Here is a 22209-nt window from a genome sequence, read left to right as displayed (position 1 = left end):
CTCATATATAGAGAGAGCGAGATAGAGAGAGAGAACCACCGTCAGGGTGGTTGAAGCTGGCGTGATCGAAGCAAAGCTTAAGACAGCAGCGTCCGTGTTTCACCTTCTCGTCTCGCGTGGGCCTCTATTGAACCTGACGTCTGAGTAGAGCACAAAGGAAGGACGAAGCGAGCGAGCCCACCCGATGCCTTGGACGGCCGAGCGCAGCGTGTATATCCGATAGCGGCGGCGGGACCCAAGGGCGGCACTGCGCTCGAAGATGGCCGTATAGTTGCGTAGAAGGCCTGTGGGCACGCTTGTTGCTCCCGAGTCACGGCGCGGAGACACGCAAGCAGAACGAAGGAAGCAGGCCGACGCACGCTACGTCAATCGGTTGAACGCTGTGTGCTCTCAGGCCTACACAGGAATGCCTGCTTATCTATAAAGGAGACATGCAGTATAGAGACGTGGCCGGAACTCTCCTGGGACGGGACGATACGTGCGACATTCGATGCAGACACAAAGGGCGGGAGATATATACTGCCTTTGACGGTGCAGGCACAAAGAAGCCGTAGGCGCGTTTAAAAAGCGAATGTCAGGAAAAGAAAGAAAATGAAAATGATCGCAGTGGTGGCGTCGTCCGCTTGGATATAATATAGTCGGCTCTTGTTCCACCTCAGAGCGAGATAAAGCCAAAGGAAGTCAGGAAGCTCAACCAGGCACCTAACTTGTAGTGTAGGAATAGATAAAGGGGCGAAACGACACAGAACAAATCACGCGCACAATTGCGAGCGCACATAAAGCCTATACACACGGTCGCACAGACCTGCTGAGTTCAGGTACTTCAGCAGCTCTTACATTGCCATCTGTGCCTTCGGGGCTTATACCTACGGTCCTAGAACCATGGCGGCAAAAAAGGTCTTGAATCTAGTTGGTTCAGAAGTATACGGAGCGGGCATCACTGGTTGTCATAGCAGGAGAAACTGCACAGGACGTGTGTTATTGACAATAAAACCACATGCACAATTTCTTTGCCTGAGAATGTCACGAAGCTACGAGGTGTCTAACAACGAAGACCTACTTTTCTTCTTTTTATCTCTATTAGGAGGAGGGGAAGGCAAGCATTGAGATCAGAGTAAAAAACACATGCTGTGCAATAACTACGTCGCGAAACTGCTTCCTACCCGTGAGGTAAAATGTGATAGCTGTAGCGAAGGTCATCGAGCGAGTTTAATGAACACTGGTCCTGTTGGAACGATCGCCATTCGTTACGTTTGGCCGACGTTATGGAAGTGAGAGGAAGCAAGCCAGATGAAAGAGGTCTTGGCATGACGGGTTGGTTGCCTGCGAAAGCGTTCAGGCTGGTCATGAGTGCGGACGACATGAAATTAGTGTCTGAAAAACGACAATTATTGGATTACCTCGTACAGCATTATGTAAAAAAAAATGACGTACCTTACTCCTAAAATAACAAAAAACATAGGCGTGTATAATGACGTGGCAGAGAAAGATGAGAAACGTGCGTTCCTATATTCACGTTTGGAGAATGTCTCACGTTTGACGTTGAGCGAAGTAGACGTTGAAACGTTTGGAAATATTGCAGAAGCCGTAGCACCAGCTTAAAACTTGAATGTTCAGGAAAAACAAAGTGCTTATAGCTCAACTAAACAACAGCGCACACATCATTGCTTAAATGGTTAACTACGCAGTTCATCACTTAGTCTCCTCTTGTGCTTTTCATTAGGATGCATATTAAACTGGGGATGGCAGACAAAAATAGCCTGACATGTATTGCCCCGTCGCTCACGTCCTTTCTAACAAGTGATCGCCGGTAGCCCTTCTAACAGACTTCATTTGTAAACAATACATACATACATCCATACATACATCCTTACATACATACATACATACATACATACATACATACATACATACATACATACATACATACATACATACATACATACATACATACATACATACATATATACATACATACATACATACATACATACATACATACATACATACATACATACATGCATGCATGCATGCATACATACATATAAACATACATGCATACATGCATGCACGCATGCATGCATGCATACATAATACATACACACACACACATACATACATAGATAGATAGATAGATAGATAGATAGATAGATAGATAGATAGATAGATAGATAGATAGATAGATAGATAGATAGATAGATAGATAGATAGATAGATAGATAGATAGATAGATAGATAGATAAAAGCCATGGTTTAGCGGTTATACTGCTCGGCTGCTGACCGGCGTCCATCCGTGCCGCCGCAGTCGCATTTCGATGGAGGTGAAGTGATAAAGGACTATGTGCTGTGCGGTGTCGGGGCACGTTGAAAAACACCAAGATATAGAAATTTTCGAAGCACATCACTACGGCGTACCTTAGATATTATTATTATTATTATTATTATTATTATTATTATTATTATTATTATTATTATTATTATTATTATTATTATTATTATTATTATTATTATTATTATTATTATTATCTTGTTGTTGTTGTTGTTGTTGTTGATAGATACCGTCAAGGTGCATTTGTTTCACAAAAAAAAAATACACATGTGAGGTTTTCGCGCTGGAATGAACGGGGTTTAAGACCATTGCCCATTACTGATCATCGTGCCATATAAATGGCAAGAACATCAGGGGGTGGGGTGGGGGGGGGGGGGCAGGTAAAACAAACAGCATATAACCAAGAAGTCCCGTAAGATGAACCAGTGTTTTTACAATGTCCTTGCCCTAAGCTGCTCATGTTATTTGTTTAGTTTTCATTTCATTTGTAAAATACTGCTAGCCTACTACGAATAACAAATAAAGAATAGCAATAAGCCCTCCGCACTAATCTGTCCAGAGTATGGTTATTAGGAGAGCTAGGGTTAGTATAGGTCTGGTGATCCAAGCTTATCGTGACGTTCAATTATATCGACAGAAGAGGAAAAAAAAATCTCGGTATGTCCAGATTACGAAGACGCCATACTCCTATTAGTCGGTAGCCGGTTGTCTTTGTCTGAGCCCAACAATGACAGTTTTTTTCTGCATTTGTTTTCTGCAATAGTGCAAGCGAGCAAGCCAGGAAAGGTGGAGGGGGTCATCCTGTAACGTCGTATTTGACTGACGACCTGATTGGCTCTGGGGCATGGCTTGAAGTGAATGACATGTGTTCATGTGCGTAGAATCCAGGACGCTTACCTTTTTTTTTGCTTGTTCTCGTAATCATTTACCATGACTATTCGTATATCTGTAATTACGATAAGAAGACGTAGAAAAGATGATAAGAAGTGGAAAAGCGGATAAGAAGTAGAGAGGAAGACGACACACGTGAGATTTGCGCGGCTCGCCATCACTATTCTTTTCCCATCGATCTCTTTTTCCATCTCCTATTTTAACCTTCCCGCTTAGTGAAACCTCTAACTGCGTACGTGCGCAGATTAGTTAACTCGAAAAGCATTAGCAGAGAAAAGCCGAGCAGTTCGTAAAAGCACCAACGTCTTCTAAATAATATATAATAAAGAAAAGCCGAGGAGTGTGTGCAAGTCGAGGAGTGAAATAGAGCTTGCATATCGAAGTTTTATAAGCAATAACTAAGCAATAAATATAGCTTAACCGGAGCGCCTGTATGCGTAATAAACTTTTGGACTCCGTCTAGTGTTTCACAGAATGAGCGTTAGCGCGATTAAGTTTCGAGTCGATGCAGTCTGACTGGCGAAACGACAGTGTGAATTCGATAGAAATAATGCTGCAAATACCAGGGGATACGTATGCTTCGTTGAAAAGAAACAGTAGCCCTGTCGTAAAACAGATTGGATATTTCGTAATGCGATCAGACGCAAGAATTGTATATTTGGCTAGAATTTCGCTCGAGATACGTTTCTCCATTGCACATCCTTTATATCGGGAAGGAAGCGGGAAGCGTTGGTGGGCGCTAGTGGCACGCCACTTACCATTATCCGTTCCCCGACGGGTTCCAATTAGAAATTGAAACCACGTTCGAGAAGCTGGGTTTTGCCTTTATTTGCACGCGGAGGAGCACGCCGCTGCATGATTGAGCAGGCGGCCACCGGTCGGCGCGTTCCTCCTTTACGCGCCAGACCGAAGGACTCAATTGGGGATAAGAATATGAGGTGGTTTTTAGTGCCTTTGTTATGCATATGCGCATGTGTAATTGTCAGTAATTTGTGTGCATCTTCTCGGTGGTTTATGAAAACGTTCTTTCTTTCTTTCTTTCTTTCTTTCTTTTCTTCTTTCTTTTTTTCTTTCCTTCTTTCCTTCTTTCTTTCTGTGTTTCTTTTTTGAATGTGTCTATGGAATTTCGCAGAAGTGCCGCCATCAATCCTCTACGTCATCGAAGGCACTCGATTATGACAGAACAGGATCTAAACGAAAAACAAAAACTAAAAAGAAAGAAAGAACAAGTGAACAAAGCATCAATAAAGAATAAACACCACAGCACAAGAGAGGCAGAGAAAGAAAGAGGGAGTGGGGGAGGGAAGTTGGGGAAGTAACGTATGCTGCTCCACTTCGTGGTTCTTACTACATTGTCAGCGTCACTGGCTACAACTCCCAGATTCGACAGCGGCGACGTGCCGCTGCTACCAACGTGAGTATTTCCCGAAAGCAACCGACCCCAACCGCACTACCATTGACCCCAAGAGTGTTCTGGAAACGTCACGTGACCTCCGAGATCTTGAGGCACGGCACTCCACTTCAAAGCTTCTCTTCTTTCAAGGTTTCCTTCTCCTTAGTTTAGGCTACCAAAGCAAAACTTCACCTCGAATCAGCCTCCTCAGCTCTGTTTCACTTGTCCTCCTCTCTTCCTCATTGCCGTGGACTCATCGAGAAACATGAAACCTTCCATGCACTTCCGGTTGACTTACCAGCATTTTCTCTCCGTGTGCCTACTCTCCTTTTCTTCGTGTTGCCCGGTTATCCTCCAAGTGATGTCCCATTTGCGAAGAATGCACTTTTGATAATAAAAAAGTGATAAAAATTAGGGGACCCTAAAGTTCACCTTTAGCAGTCGAACGCGATAGTGACATCCTTTTCCTAGTGCGTACTTCAAACACTTATTGCATGAAACCTTTTTGAATTTGCTATAGACCCATGGCCTTTAGGGAATAGGCACAGTAGCATGTGTGCCTTTTGTAATGAGGTACAGGCTTTCGACCACAGATTCATTATGATAATTCCATATTCTGACGCCCGTTAGCAATGTACGCTTGTACCACGCACTATTAGTGCAATACTTCATGTCGCATTGTGAAGCATGCATACGCGACGCGTGTGTTTAGGAAAGCATGAAAGTTACTTTCACTGCATTTACAAGCAGAGGAAGTTCTTTTCACTCTTTTCACGAGCAGAGGCGTGGCCGTGCTGGTAGAACATCCACTTGTCGTGGAAACAACCCGTGCTCTATCCCCATTATGACCCCAATTACCCCGGTTTGGTCCCCACACTGCAGCAGAATTTTTTATCATTTATTTCTATTTTATTTGCATCGTTCTCAATTTTTTGTCATGCATAAGATGCATAAGATGATTTTTGGCTCCCAGAGAGAGAAAGAACATTTATTCATACATCCGGCGTGTAGGAAGTCCCCGGCCTTGCAGGGCGCGGATGTTCCCTATCTTAAGATTACGCCTATTAGAGTTCGATAATCTCAGAGCCTAGACCTCGAGGATGTTGTGCTCCGACTAGGCGACAGTTACTCGGGTGCCTCCACGCCCGTTGGACGGGTCGTAAGCTCTTCTTCTCCGTTGCTTCGCCAAAGCCTCCTCAAGCCGCTAGATGGCCCTTCGTTGTGTCTTCAGGTCTTTGAAGCGTATCCACACTCTCACCTCTTCGGGATACGTGGCGTCCTGGTACTGCCCGTTCCCACTGTGCATAGCACTGTTACGCCCTCCCCACGTTACGTGGCGGAGAGTAACTGTAGTTCATTACGATAATCGCATATTATGACGCCCGTTAGCAATGTACGCTTGCACCACGCATTATTAGTGCAATATTTCATGTTGCATTGTGAAGCATGTATACGGGACGCGTGTCAGAAGAGCCTTCCTGCACCGAGATCTCGCGCGCGGATGCAGTAAAGTTCCGACAGTTGCAAACCACATGCGTGCTGACGCCGGCTCTGGCCTGGCACGTGCGCCCCGACATGTTCGTGGACGTGAAATGCAGTGTGTGCCAACGTGAACTAGCTACTTTCTTTCGCTCAACCCCAACGACGCCAACGCCGGAATTTCCACGAAACGAGCTCTTTAACGCTATCGCGATAAAAACTCACAGGGTTAATTGTTTATTAATTCCTTCAATTAGGACGACTCCAAGGTGAAAGCCGCTCCCTTTTTCTTTTCAGTCGACGTATCCTGTTTGCCTCGATACGGCGAAAGCGCCTCAAGGCACGCTATAGATGTATTGATCCTTCCTCGCGACCTTTCGAATGTTTTCTGCACCTTACCTGGTGCAGCGCTTTCTCCTAGGCCGGAGGCAACTCACTTGCTTGAGCAATCAATACCTCCGCGATAGGACTACCTTTCACCAAACTATAGGGCGTCATGTGATTTCGGCATCATGTGACGTGACGTCTTTAGGCTCGGTGACCCGTAACGTCATCGGGGCATCATTTGGCCACATCATCACGCGATGATGATTCTGAGAAACCATCTTCCCCGGCCCGGAACGTCTACGGTCAAGTTTCACGTTTGACGAGGCCTCTAAGGTTTGCGCCTTTAAAAATGCAGCTCATAACTAGCCGTTTGCAAGCTGAATTTATGCCCGATGCCCACTCGCACTCGAACCGTTAGGATGACAAGCATCTTCCTTGATTTGATTTCCTTTTCAGTCTTTTCCGAAGTACATCAAACGTCGAGGCACCGGGAAACTCATTTTCCCCACGCTAAGTCCCTAAACAGGGCTAAAACTATCGATGAAAACCTTAAATGAAAGCCTTAGAAGAAAACTTTAGAGGGAAACCTTAGGCGAAAACTTGAGACAAAAACCTCAGGTGGAAACCTTAGGCGAATGCCTTAGACGAAAACCTTAGACGCCTCATAAAGCGTGAAATTTGACCATGGACGTACCGCGTTCGGGTCGCGAATGCAAAAAAAAAAAAAAACCTTGTCCCGTGATGATGTGACCATACGACAACATGGGAGTAAGGTTTCCCTCACTTCCCACCAATTGATCTTGCCTCAGTACACGTGCCAATCGTATCACCTTTTCAAAGGCAGTTTGAAACGAGGAAACAAATGCTCCCAAAAAGCCACTAAAGAAATGCAAACGGCGTTCGACCGAGTGGCCTGCACACAGGGTCTCACGTGATGCCCTATACCCCGATCTCCCCCTAACTTTTTTACGAATGAGACGCAGCACTTACGTCGTTAAAAGAGGCGCGTGAAGAAAATAGTCTTCCCAAGTCGTCGCATGCATGCTCGCACATCCGCATTTCTAAAGAAAGATACGGAGAGAGAGAGAGAGAGAGAGGGAGAGTTAATGCTGAAATGACGATGCACAAGTGGGGCGTGACGTCGCGTAAATACAAGGCGAAGAAACTCGCACCACTTTCGAGTAAGTTCTCGTACCCGATTGGATATAAGCGTACACACAACTCCCAGCCTTTCACCGAAAAGAGCGACTGATGTGCACACATACATACGTGCACCTTCATACGCGCCTCCCATGCTATCGAACCTGGGCGGTTTCTCCCCGGGACAAAAAATTTTTAAAAATAAAAAGTGGCTAGATAGAAAGGGGGGGGGGGGGGGGGCGGTTCTCGGTAAGCGTTCAAATAGTCTTCTCGTCTGTTTTCGAGTCGTCTTTGAGAAAGAAATCGAGATCCGTATTTCTTTCCGGGTACCCCGTACGGCTCTTCAAGTGGCGTGCGTTTCGAGAAGAAGCGAGGCGTGTGATTTTTCAACGAGGGATTATGGCCGCCTTTATTTATACGCCTCGAAGATTTCGAATGCTTAAAAACTTTTGGTTTCTTCACCCGTCTCGGTGAAGGGTGTAGAAAGTAAGACAAACGTTCCCCAGCTCTGTTGTCATTTTGTTTTCACCATGCGGACAGATAGATAGATAGATAGATAGATAGATAGATAGATAGATAGATAGATAGATAGATAGATAGATAGATAGATAGATAGATAGATAGATAGATAGATAGATAGACAGATAGATAGATAGATAGATAGATAGATAGATAGATAGATAGATAGATAGATAGATAGATAGATAGATAGATAGATAGATAGATAGATAGATAGATAGATAGATAGATAGATAGATAGATAGATAGATAGATAGATAGATAGATAGATAGATAGATAGATAGATAGATAGATAGATAGATAGATAGATAGATAGATAGATAGATAGATAGATAGATAGATAAAACGAAAATCAGAGACAGAAGCTTGTACTTTTGCATATACCAGACATTTCAGGTATTGTTGTTCTCAGCAATTTGGTTTCGTTTTGTCATTGTTAGAATGATGCAGAATCGCGCTCAATATAAGTTGCAACACACTGTCGGTACTACAAATGGCTCCAACACTGCAAAGTGGCAGCTTCATAGAAAAAAAAATCGACACCCAAGCAGTGCATACAAATGGCCCACCAGCGAAAGCTGAAACGTTTGGTCCCGATGTTTAGCAGTGGGTTCAACCCGACGCTGCACTAAAGCCTTTAACAATAATTGGTTACACGTTCGAGCTTCTTAATAAGGCTAGACACACATTTTGACTTGGGTTTACCAAAGTGTTGTTCCGACATGCCACCATTGCGCCTCGCATGATCACTGTTGTGGAAAAGTGTAATGAGCGGTTATATGCGTTTCGACATCACAGTGGATGTTTCGAACAACAAGTGATCTCAGACGTCGCAGCTGAAACCAAAGTGCCACTGGCGAAATTCCCGCCGAAAGCAGGTGTTCGTTGATGCTCTTGTGCCCGCAACTCAGGGCGCTGTTGCAAGCGTTTGACATCGTGAGCTGGTTTACAGAATCCGCCCGCCACTGGCACTTGCGTTCCCGTCGGCGATTTAGCGCGGCTTGGAAAGCTGCCGGATAATCGGTACGCAGTCCGCCAGCAGTCGGCCTCCCGGGCCTGTTCTTGTGCCCAGAGTGAAGCATCGAGCCGAAGAATGCGAGCTTTTTCGCGTTTGCACTGTCGGCGCTGTTCTAGAGTTGTTCGTAACTTACCCATGCTTGAAGGTTTCAGAGGAAACTGATGCGTGCGTGCTTGGCGTTACTACTGCGACGGGATAGATGACGTCATACATAATGCTGACAATGGCACGCGTTCTTGAGTGCGACGCTCAGAATGACGTAATCGATCGCACAGCTAATGGAGACCACTCGCAAAAGCACTGCTGAATGGGTTTGCGTTTCCCTTAGCCACATTTAGCTCTCACTGTAAATGTTGGTGTATTAAACTCTCTCGATGAGCAGTACTTTCAAAGCCGATTTAAAGTTTGGTGTTGTTATTGTTAAAGCTCGGGGATCACTTTGACCGGAGCCACCATGTTGCAACTCTTATTGAGTGCAACGGAACGTCACTGTATGGCTTTCCCTAAAATAACTATGCCTTGCGTTACTGATAAGAATGTTTGAACAACACATGCTGTGGCAATGCCCTGCGTTGCGCGAGAGCAGCAAGTCTCCCGCTACGTAGGGGCGCACTGGAACTATCTGCTCAATAGCAAAAATAAATTATTCGAGCTTAGGGCGACCCAGAGGGCCTGCGACATGGCCGTGGAGTTTAACCTCCCCATCCCATCGCATAAGTGGCCCACCAGGGTTACCCCTGACAGAGTCGAACGCCGCCTCCAGATAATGATAGAGTTCTTTGCCTGCCTTCCTTCTTTGTATTACTTACAAGAATAAATGAACAAGGGAGACGAACAGCTAGAAGATGTAACGCTGGAAAGTTGACCAGACGAGTGTCCTGTTTGCTGCTCTGCGTGGGTTAATTAAATGGGGACTGTAGAACTTGTGTAGTGAGACAAGTGTTACTGGAAAGAAGTCCCTATAGATTGAAATGCTAATACCTACATTCCAGAACGCTAAGCAGGGCGACGCTAAAAAATTGGAAATAGAAGACTGATACAGAGGTCGGGTACTTTGCCTAAGTCTTATAGCGCTGCGATGTTCAGTGTCCTTGAACCTGCCAACCACCCAAACTAAAGCACTACCCTTACTCCATTTGTCAGGTGTGTGCACTGATGGGCATACAAGAGGCATTTCGCTCGATTTACAGTCTTTTGAAGATGTTAAACAAACACATCGGAGCCTTTCCCATCTGTTCGAAAGGCCACTTGCGCATGTCCTGAAATGAGCGTGGCCAGTTTTACACCACCTTCATCTACTTTGCGCAATAATGAACAGGCTGGGAAAATTTGACGCCGGTATAGCTTTCTCAGAGCTGGTGTTGACAAACCGATCAAGACAGAACTCTTTGTTCTTTTTTTATTATTCTCGTTACGAGGTTGCCACGTTACCGGTCTAAGTGCCCAGAATATAGTGAATAGCGATTCAAAATAATCATAAAACGAGGCTATAAGGTAAATTCCACTGACGTTTTGTCTTATCGCACAGGTTGTCGCAAATGATGATGATACGTTGGTTTAAACGTCCCAAAACCACCATATGATTATGAGAGACACCGTAGCAGAAGGCTCCGGAAATAGGACCACCTGGGGTTTTTTCATCTGCACCCAAATGTGAGCACGCGGGCCTACAACATTTCCGTCTTCATCGGAAATGTAGCCGCCACAGCCGGGATTCGATCCCGCGACCTGCTGGTCAGCAGCCTATAGTACCTTAGCCACTAGACCCCCGCGGCGGGGCAGGTTGTCGTAGATACTTGTTTCGAAAGGGAGGACTCGTTACACACTGCATTGTCACATGCTCGGTGTAAGAACATTCAGGTGTTCACACTGTCTGTGCCATAGCGGCCACGGTATGTTCGGTCTACCGGGCGCACTCTGCTGCGAGCCATTCTACGACGTCGCGCTCAGAAAGCCCGGTGAAGCAGTGTTGGCGGTATGAAATGCGTTTGCCTCCTAGGTACTTCTGCTCGTAGTGGTGTGAGTAATGCCAGAAGGCGCGACGGGAATTTGTTATTTCACAGTAAACTGATAAGAGTGCAAAGTTTAAGGATTCATTCACATGAAAATTCCTCGAGCAGGGTGTGAATGTCTGAAGACGGATCGATCGGGCAGCACTCAAACGCCATTAGTTCTCCCTGCACACACTTGTTTCGTCGTCTTGGAGACACTTATTCATGCAAAAAAGAAAAAAAAGAAATAAAAAAACACCAGTAAGTGTGCCATCTCTCTATCAACATATTTCCCGGCCATGGCGGTCCCGTTTTAGTGGGGGCGAAACGCGAAGAACACTCGTGCGGTTATATACATGCAGGAGAATGTTAAATCCCTGGTAGTCAGAAGTCAGTGAACCTCCACAATTGCATATTTCATGATCAAATTGAAGTCTTATAGCGTAAATCTTCAGCAGCTATTAATTGTTGTATATAGGAATATATTATAGGACAATATTACGTATCAATATACATTAATATATAGTGTTATATTAACATCAATGCGACAACCTTGATACGCCGCATCGTAGGCGTGCGCAAGGCTCTTGTCCCCCCCCCCCCCCCCCGCCCATTCAGTCACCTAAAAAGGGGAGGTGAGGGCGAAATCTGTCCCATACTTTGACTTCGTAAAGAGGGGCACGGGGCGACTGCGGTGAACTTCCCCTTGGGGTAGGATCACTGCGCACGCCGATATGCGTCGCTCGACTTTGCCGGCTTCCTGATGACATCGTTTGGGTGTTTGAATAGCAGGTTTTAGCTTCTTGGTTGCCTTATTATGTTCATCTTGCCGTGTTAGGTGCTTGCAACAGTTGGTATATTAGGTGGCAGTAGCATTTACTGGCAAAACATGCCTCGTTGGTGGGTCAAGTAGCTCCCTTCCCTTGACCTCCGCCTGATAAGTGACTGAAATCATGTCATTTGATAAATGCTTAGCACAGAGATGGTCAGTAGGCATTAGAGTTCGGCCAGCCCTTCGAACCGCAGGGGGACACTGCTCCAGGAGATCACTGTCGGACGAGATTTTTAAGAGAGTGACACGATCCGCGCAAGTTTAATAACTAGAAAGGCAGTTAGGTTCAAAACACGCTCCATTTCAGACACCACCCATCAGGTCTATGCCACCTTTGTCAATAAAAAGCATAAAACACTCGCAAACAAACAAAAAAAAACATGGCTTCAAAGCAGCGCTGTCACACATGCGAGCAAAAAGGCACAGAATCAGCAGCCCATGCGTGGCTGCGGAAACGAACTAACCGCGCTTTTCAAAGTGCCATTTATAGGCACCGACAAAGCTGCACGAAAACTGATAACGGCCCGAACACAAAGCTGGGCGTGCGGTTATCGCACTTTTCAACGCATTGCGGAGAGAGTGTTAGCACCTGTCTACGTATGTTCTCACACCATCGTCGCATCCGCAAGTAATATTTGCTGGCCTCAGCGACATAACACAGGTTGTAAACGGTGGTGATGAGCGATAGCTTCGAAGACTGTGGCTGCGGCGCCGCAAGACTTGGGTAACGCCCTACGGAATTCGGTGCACCGGGGACTTCAAGGAGCGTCACTGCAGACTACCAGAGAATGGTTTAGCCATTCTTCGCGTGGGGGTGAGTGTAACTACACAAAGTACGTCTAGACTGTTCCCGCGCATTGACTTCAGTCAATTTTTAGCAGGTTAGTTCTTATGCCTTGCCTGCTCCGCACCCTTCGCTGCTCAGACGGCTGTATCGGTGGTCCATGGTAAACAAATGTGCCGGCGCCTAGTCGAAGTAGACTGAGTGAGCTCGAGAAGCACTCTGTGTTTAGGTGTTTGTTCTGCGGACCTCAGTCCTAGATTTGTGGCACACAGCGCGCTAGCAGCTTTTTGCTGCCCAAGGTAAAATAATGAGCTGGTAATTGGAATTAAAAAAGAACAAGAAAAGAACATGCCGCAACGGGGTATGTGTCCGTTTGGCGAATTAGCCGTTGAATACTGAAGTTTACGGTGAGCGGCACTGAAGTGTTACGGATTGAAACAAATCAAAACCCCCGTGTCTCTCTGACAATTGAAGTCAGTGCCGCAGCTTGATAATATATGCGATTGAGAATGAAGAACATGAGTCATTCAGTGACGGCTGTGATTCACTTATATCTGTCATTAGGCTCCGGGAGCAGGCAATGTTGAAATCGACAGAGCTCATTGCACCTTAATAAAGGGGCTCTATGTGCGTGAACTTCACGATTTACGAAGACAGGTGGCATGTCTCGGGCAAACTACTTGAGGACGTGGCTATCAGTATTTTAAACGATTTTTTCGCAGTTGTAGGACAAACCCGAAAAATTCTTTGGCAATACGCAAAAGCCTATCATGTAGAATCTGAGGGAGAGAGAGAGAAAAAGAGAGAGAGATAAAACAGATTTAAACAGCAAGTGTAAGGGTAGTTATGTCTTCTCCCTTAGATGACAGCTAAGAGTCATTGGGCCTTAGCAGCATCTCGGCTTGCCTGATCTCTTGTAGCTGGTCTTGTATGTTTGAGCTAAGCAGCGGTGTTTGGTGCCTTCACGAGGTTGGGACAAGCCCAGATAATGTGTTTGATGCCCACGCGCTGATTGCAGAGTTTACATTTGTCTAAGTAGAGGTCTAGATAAGAGTGACTGCAAGCGATTGTGTTTGGGAAAGTGCTTGTTTGTAATAGGCGCCATGCTGCCACCTGTTGTTTATTTCATGAGGAATAGGGTGGATTGTAGTTCTGCCTCCCTAATCTGTAGTACCTGGTGATTTCGTGTTACGTCACAATTCCGGTGTTTCCACGGCTGCTGATTTATTAGTAAATCTACTGATATTTATATATTTTTTTCAATCAATAGAACTTTATTTTATTATAAGGTGTTCGAATCTACTGGATGTCTGTATATTCTACAAGAAAATTTGTGAAAATGCGGCATTTTAGGGGTCGAGTTGGGTTTGGTTTGGTGACATACAAAAAAAAGATAAAAAAAAACCTTCAGCTGGCTTGAATTACATAAGAAAATAACTGATGTAAATGCGTTAGTGAGTGTATTTTCCAAACAAACAGCTTGGGCAGCTTAATAGCAGAAAAAGAAATCATTGTTCCTACTTGTTCCTGTCTTTCTTTTTATCATTTCTCCATTTTCCTCTGTATGCCACAAAGCTGAATTCGAGGGCTACCTTCACTGGAATGTGTAGGGCTGAACAAGCACATAAAAACCCAACAGTGCTAAACGAGGCTGTTAGCCAGCATTTGAGTGTGTGAAGGACTCTTGCAGGAAAGCCACTAACAAATTTTTGGAATCGCATTGTCATTTAGCAAGAATTTCGCTTCACATTGGTGAGCAATTGAAGTTTGCGAACGAGCAGCCTTCGACCACAGCTAGACTACCGGAACAAATTGGTTCTTTCTATGCTACAATCCCCTGCTTTTCTTCTCTGCCCCTTCGAAATTAACAGAACTTGCTTAAAGGTGGGACATTCAGGCTGCGCTTTTTGAAATAACTTTATAGCTCCGAGGCACTCTCTCTGAAATGTGGAGAGGTGAATGCTCATAGAGAAAGAAAATCATTTTGTGCACGAAAGTCAATGAAAAAAAAACAGTGCAACATGAAGGGGACATTGGCAACGGGGTATATATTTCCAGGAAAAATAACGCACGAAGACGTAAGATGAAGATTTAGCCATGTATATATTACATTGTAATAGTTCTTGTTGTTTAACGTCCCAAGACTACTACATGATTATGAGAGACGCGGTAGTGAAGGCCTTTAGAATTTTCGGTGACCTGGGGTTCTTTAACGAGCACTACACCGAAGCACTAGCAACGTAAAATACTCCTCTAAGTGCACATACACAGAACGGGTAAAGGTGTATGGAACTAGCTCGTCCCTCCTTGATTTTCACTGTGTACTTCCAAGATCAACTTCAAAAAAAAAAAAAGACCTGATAGGGACTCCCATTGCTGACCATGCACATTCCACGACCTGATTCATCCCCCAGAAAAAATCCTGTGCCTACTCCTACATGCAAATCTCACTGCGAAACTCTCAATTCACCCGTCATCTTCAGAAGGTGGCTCATCGTGTCTGTTTTCACACATGAAACACTGAAGCATCAATTTGCTGAGTGCCATCAGAAACCTTCGTATATTTAATCAGTCTTGAACGGTGCTGGTTTGACACTTTCTGGTCACCAGCAACTTTGGATTCATTATTATGCCTGCTTCACAAAATCTATAGTACCATGTGGCATACTACTAATACCAGCGTTGAATTTGGGATGCAAAAGCTAGGCGCGATGACTACACTTTAAAATGTACTGATTTATAGGGCAATTCTATGACAAAATTTGCTACCATATTTTTATGTGTCGTGCAACACTGATGGAGTAGTGTGCAGGAGTGTTTATATACCTGAAAATTTCAATGACATGCCTGTAGTTTCTTTTAGATAGTCAAAAAAAAAAAAGAACTCTTGAAGAAATTGTTCCCGGAGCTGTGCAACTAAACAGGGCATGGTCTACCTCCATGTAGTATATAATCTTGGTCATTTTTTTCCTCCTTTTATTTACTGCCTGTAAACAAGCAATATGTTAATTATTTGTCTGGTCATTGGCAAAAACAAACAAAAAGTATTTCTGTGACAATGCCACCACATCACTGTAACCGGCTCTCCCAGGCCTAGTCACACAAGTCCTCGGAGATATAGTCAGGCCCGTTTCTCAGTACTTATCATGCATGTCGACAATAAACTGCTGTTATTATTATTATTATTATTATTAATATTATTATTATTATTTGGTTTATGTACACAAAAAACATGAAGACACAGAGAAAATATAGGGAGGTAGCAGGCTGACAACTGCCACCTAATGGGGCACAACACCAGCCTCCTCCTTCGGGAAGGGGAGATATAGAGGAAAGGAAGACAGGATGGAAGTAGAAGAGAGAAGAGAAAAGTAAAACAAACAAACAAAAATGACACGTAAACACAAGTAAATAGTAACATGGCAAGACGTTTATTAACGCGGTAAAACAGCCAACAGCCAGGACTAGCTATGTGCCAAGCAGCTCCGCTGTCTCTTTATCACTGCGCCTTCAGCGCAAGTCACCGCAATTTTTTTCTTGGAAATGAATCGCAGGAGGAAGTAGGAGGAATAAACTTCATTGTAAGAAACCAGCGGGTTTAGGTGGCCGGGCTTAGGCCATCTAAACCCTCTGGGGGGGCACGGCAACACTTTTTTTTGATTGGGCGCTATTCCGAACCTTAGTTGCATGGCACTAAAGGCTCATTCGCAGTTGCGATCGAATGTTATCACCTGCTCCTACCCAAGATCGTCGCCCCATTGATTTCACGTCTCCTCGCCGTACCATCCGTGGCATTGTCTCGCAATAGAAGCCGACGTCCTGTTCCTGTGCATACGATTGGTTCAAACGTTTGCTACCCAACTCGGGTCATGGACGTCGGAAGGGCATGACGATAGTTATAGTGCGAGAACAAAACGACGACACAGAGACAAGAAGGACACGAAAGACACGAGTGCACACACATCCTTCTTATCTCTGTGTCGTTGTTTTGTTCTCTCGCTATAACTATCGTCATGCCATGCCAACTAGCCCAAGCTGCCACACTTCTACGTCGAAAGGGGTGTGCAAAGGGGGAAATCTACCCTCCTCAAAAACATCCACGTTTGACCTTATATGGCCAAGCTGCACCCACGCTCTCCCCCTCTCCCAGCAGCAATAAAATGCTCGTTTGCACCCCGCAACATAAAGTCCTGCCGAAGCTCATGACTCGGGCTACCGAAAAATTCAACAGTGAGTCGGTCAACAGGGGCCACGTGCGAAGAGTCACGTGGTGACCAACTTGGTCGTGCAGCACGTGCTTTCCGCAGGTGTGAACGAGCCTCTAAACGTCTTTTTTTTTAAATCTCTGTTCAGTGTAGCAACTGAGAAGCAGTGTGGGGCACAAGGAAGGAAGTATACAGCGCAAACCAGACGGTGGATCCAAAAGAACGCGACTGTAACGATGGCGGGTTTTTTTTATTTTTGCGAATCAATCGATAGCCTGAAGAAAACTTTATGTTCTCGTAGAGACATTTGTTTGCTTAAAATGCAACGAAGCGAACCCTCGGCAGTCAGCTCTTCCTGTAGGTCTGCAGGAAAAACAAATAAATGCTTTAGTTTAGGAGGTTTTAAAGTTTTATGAAGGAATGCTTATATACATATACCATACCTTGAGTTTCCTATGCGCATATAGAAACGATAGTGTTGTTGTTTTCTTGCACGAGTTTACAGAACGTGCCCATATATGTACTGATATTGGTAATGTATATGCGCTCGCCATATCCATATCCTATCACAGGTACAAAAAATTCATAAATTTTAGCACCGTCCGATAAGTAAACGAAGCAACAACATAATCGTACACGCTGTACAAGAAAACACAGTCAGGACATTTTCAATCGCAAGGCTGAAATACTCCATTACATTTATTATATTACTCTTTCTTTTCTTCTCTTTCCAGAATACACACACACGCGCCCGCGGTGTTTTCACAGTTTTCGGTGGGCAAACAGCAATGTCGGGCGTCCATGAAACGCCCCACTGTGTGTATACACTTGTGCATTCACGCAGGCCTTGACACTCACATACAACCCGGTCACGCCACCATTTCTCGAGACAAATTGTTCGCGTGTGGCACTACAGAACAGAAGCACAATACTACGTTTTCACGGCAAACGTTTAGGGTGTTTGTTTCTGTTTCTTTTTAATTGATGTCGTAAACGTTGTGTATTGATCGATCGTGTTTGAACGAGTGACGCTCGAACACTCATGAGCGTCTGAATGGATGGGGCGAGTAACCACAATTCAACTACGCACTGAGCGACGCCTATAAGGTGCGCATTCATCTAGTGCAACGGCGCCGTTCAGAGATGAACATCACGCCGTTTTGAAGCTGCCGACAATCGTTAAATGCGAGACAATGTCTGAACAAAAACTGGCACTTTGCTAAGAACTACATTGGAGAGGTAGTTTTGACGCGTCCCCAAACAGCTGAGAGCGAATGTCTTCGGATAACGCACTGTATTCACTCGAACACGTTTCAGGCAAAACACGCGCGGAAGCATGCAATCGCATCAAAATACACGAAACTAATCTCTTTATCACCTTTCAACAGGCAAACGGCAAAAGCTCGTACGAAACAACGTTCTTATTTTCTCTAAAACGCGAACACTGTACACATAAAATGCAGAACCATGTAACAGCAAGCTATATGTAAGGTTTCATCGAGTGTACGCCTTAAGTATCTGGCACAAAAGGAAAAACGCGTAGAAGTTTTGGTCATTGTATAGCGACGATACGCCAGTGCGGCTTGATTGGTTACAGAACTATTTTCATACGATTCGAAGGGAAACCGCTTTTGTAAGGGGGTCCCACTATCATCATCGGCAGCAGTACTGCGTCAGGCCTTCAGGTTTGGCGCCCACACGCGAATGCGCGTCGTGCCATCAGTGCATGGGGTCTGGTTTGCCAACCGCGAACGTAGTCAACAATCTGAGGAGGCAATGTTACCCAACGATGTGTGGTGTGTGAACGAAACTGCAGCTAAGATCGGATTTGTCGAGCCGCGTTTCACCTAGACGCTCTTCATAAAGGCGAGAGACTAACAAAGGAACACGAAACCATCCTTCTTCGCTATCAACGAATATATACAACAGGAACTGAAAGAAACAAGTGCCTTCAATATTCATGTCAACACTCAGTTATTCATTTTGCGACCAATTTCCCGAGGAGTCTCGTTTTTAGGGTGCGCATAAATTATTGACTAGACTATCGATTCAACATTGGAATCTGTTACGCTCCCTTTCAAACGCTTTACGCGGCATTGTACACCTTTTCTGTTATGAGTGCGTGGATAATGGATAGCTTACGATATTGATACATTATTCAGCAACTGATTCGTAGGGCATCCCTCTAACACAGTGCCGTTTAGTGGGATGAAGCAAACAAAAACTGACCTTTAGGGTAGGATCCAACAATTAAAACCGTGCGCAGTTATTTTCAAATCGCTTTGTAGTGACTAGATACAGTTTATCTGGACATCGAGCACCCAAGGTGTGACACCATTCAATGATAAGACAAAACTGACAAGGAGAGCAATTAGAGGACAGAGTTTGTTGACGTTACCATGCTTTGTTCTCGCTTGGGAAAAACGGAAGAAAAAGTGCGTAGCACTCTTGAGAGCTACGCAGATTATTTCATTCGAAGTAAACGCTTGTCTGCTCTATCGTAAAAGACGCTATCATGATCACACCAGGCAGATACGTTTATCAGTGGCTTGATGGAGTTGCTCTACGCTGTATTGAAAAAGAATGGTCGTTTCACTCGCTTCTGTGACTTCTGATTTTCTTTGGAGATAAATGTGCTCTCTTCAGATAGCCGTGAGACGCATATCTCTCCAACAGAGAGTTCACGTATCTGTTTAAAGGGTGGTATATACAGGCCAGTGCAGAAGTCACCAAGACGAACAGTCAAAAGACTCCCCGTTTTTTTTGCCTTAGGGTATACGACATGGGAGGTCGTGGCGTACGCTGCTAGGTTCTCTGCATTTAGTTATGACTTATAATAAAGGAAAAATTGCCCGGGAAACTCGAGATGAATGTCTTCGTGCTTCACTAAGACAAAATAAATAATTAAGGGAACAGGCTCTTTTTACTTCAGCCCTAAGATGGGTGGCCTCCTCAGTCCAGGTAGTCATGGCTCGCTTCCGCCGCCTGAGCCCTGTTCACTAAATAATATAAATGCATTTTAACATTTGGCAGTTTGATTTTGAAGGCAAGTTATCAACAGATGCGAGATAAAGCGTATGACTAAACATCTCAATGTCTAAACCCCTACATATTACAGGTCAATGGTTTGTCCGTGTGTCTTCCAGCGAAATGAAACGAAAAGTGTACCGTTTTCTGATAACCACATCGCTATCTCAATTTTGGTTATTCTTGATAGCTACCCATGCGGGCTTAATGACTTTTTCCCCTAACCAGTCCCTCCGTATACCTGGTTCACCTCTTCAGTTTGAAATTTACGCAGACATGTTGGAAAAATACTCGTTGAAACCAGTTGACGCCCCTTGATAAACTTCATAGTGTTCTACTAGAAAATGAACTCGACCTTTTTACAGGAAGATTATCTTCAGGAAGTGTGGGCCCCGTATTCTGTTTGCGTGACCTCTTATTCAAAGAGGGATAACTAGAAATACTAAAACCTAACGTGATTAGAATACCATTTGATGGCCACTCATAATAATGCATTTCAAGTGATAATGCCGGGCACTTCATTAAGCGATATCAAGTTAAAGCCCAGAACCCTCACTCCATTCAGCCAGACTTCGTACAGAGCACAGAACCACTCGCAGCGCACGTATGACGTATCTCTAAATGATGACGTGGTCCTTCTTGCTATAACTGGCCAACAATTACTTCTACACCTCTCAAGAATTTTCGGAAGCAACAAGCACAATTTCTTCAACGGCTAATGACGCTGAAGGCTACAAACACAGCCCCTACAGCGTTGGTCATTCGTTCAAGAGAAGTCACAGCCTTGCCGCAAAGGCGAAGCAATGAACGCAATAGCAACAAATTGAAAGGTCATGCGCAGAATGACAAGCAGATCCAAACATGCCCCGAGTTTCTCACGAACAAAGGATGCGCAAAACGTACTCACAGGCACTGATTAACGCGAAGAAGCGTCTCAGTTGTTACTTTGCTGTGTCTGAAAAGCGCACCCTTTTCGAAAACGGAGGCTGTGCAACAATTGCAGTGACCTTTGTGCACCCGGTAACTACAAAAGAATCGTTCCGACAAAACTCAGAGGCTAGCCAAGACGTGCGAGTCTCCCCACTGCAAAATAGAGGTGCGCAATCGAGCATACACCCCTTATTCTCTACGTGAGCCAAAGTACGCGTGAAAGATGAGAGCCGCCGCGCGCTCACTGCGCCACCTTGCTAATATCGCTGAAAACACTATAGCCCCCTCCCCCCCTCCCCCGAGATGCCCGCCAACAGCGGTGCGTGGTAGATATGAATAGCTTGCCGTTTGAACGCTGAAGGAGGTACCTCTCGGTGGCTCAGTGGGTAAAGCCTCGCATTAACGACGCGGAGGCACCACGTTCGGTTCCGTGCGCTGGAGTCTTTTCTTCTGGGATTTTTTTCTTTCTTGCGTTTTCATATATATATATAGATACGTATACATATACCGTGCATGATATCGACGCCCACGCCGACACCGGTGGTGAAATACACAGACTGTCCACATAACTGGTATCGCAATAAAATACCCAAGCCACCTCACAGCAGCATGAGGTGATGCCCTTCGTTTCACATCACATAATAAGTAGGTCACTAATTGATGTCAGTATGAAGTTAAACCGAAATTTCAATATCCGTACAATGCCGAAACGTCATCCTATATTATTTCAACATTCGCAAGTAACTTGATTGTTAACAATGCATTTACCCGACAAGGCGGTATACTCCATCAAACTGTGTAACAGAGCGCTCGTCTGCACATCGAGTTGTAATCTCCACTGCAAACAGCAAGGTGCGATATGGCTTCACGAATCCTGGACACATGAACAATAGAGAGATGGAGAGAATAAAAAGTTAAAGAAGAAATACAAAACAAAACGAGATGATCAGAGTACCGACGCACATTACACCTGCCAGGCCCGCACCAATCACAGCGCGGCGTCCTCCGAACCACGCATAAGGCACTCAACATAGTTCCGAGACGGCGTCGAGCGTGCTGGTCCATGGGCTTCCCTCTCTAGGCACGGGTCACCAACGCAGTGTGTGTCGCCGGTCCTCCCATCTATACGGGCTCGGCGAACAACGCTTGATATACGCGTCGAACGGCGGCTGGCGGTGTCGTCGGGATTGGGCCACGCTTGCCCCCGTCTTTTTGTTCCTTGGCTTGATTCCTTGTGGCTAGAGGCTCTTCGCGATGTTGCTCATCTGGGCCGACGTCAATCACCTGATGTCCAGGCAACTGTAGTCTGCGATAGGACGGTGAAAAAGAATGTTATGAAGTTT

At 45.0% G+C, this 22209-nt stretch overlaps 1 protein-coding gene and 1 long non-coding RNA gene across 2 annotated transcripts in view; one reads left to right on the top strand and one right to left on the bottom strand.

The window, feature by feature from the left end:
• The first annotated feature begins 12539 nt into the window (after positions 1 to 12539).
• The window catches only part of LOC142817902 (uncharacterized), a 98047-nt gene continuing 88377 nt past the window's right edge, over positions 12540 to 22209 (top strand). Inside the window, exon 1 of the long non-coding RNA XR_012895415.1 lies at positions 12540 to 12734. This is a non-coding gene — a long non-coding RNA (uncharacterized LOC142817902). The remainder of the gene's footprint in view (positions 12735 to 22209) is intronic.
• The window catches only part of LOC119165277 (B-cell receptor CD22), a 232241-nt gene continuing 226144 nt past the window's right edge, over positions 16113 to 22209 (bottom strand). Inside the window, exon 12 of the mRNA XM_075895844.1 lies at positions 16113 to 22172. Within this exon, the coding sequence (XP_075751959.1) occupies positions 22147 to 22172 (26 nt within the window). The 3' untranslated portion in view covers positions 16113 to 22146. The remainder of the gene's footprint in view (positions 22173 to 22209) is intronic.

The sequence above is a fragment of the Rhipicephalus microplus genome, chromosome 1 (genome assembly GCF_043290135.1).
Source record: "Rhipicephalus microplus isolate Deutch F79 chromosome 1, USDA_Rmic, whole genome shotgun sequence".
Lineage (NCBI taxonomy): Eukaryota > Metazoa > Arthropoda > Arachnida > Ixodida > Ixodidae > Rhipicephalus > Rhipicephalus microplus.
Note: the sequence above shows the minus strand (reverse complement) of the source record. Positions and strands in the feature narration are given on the sequence as shown.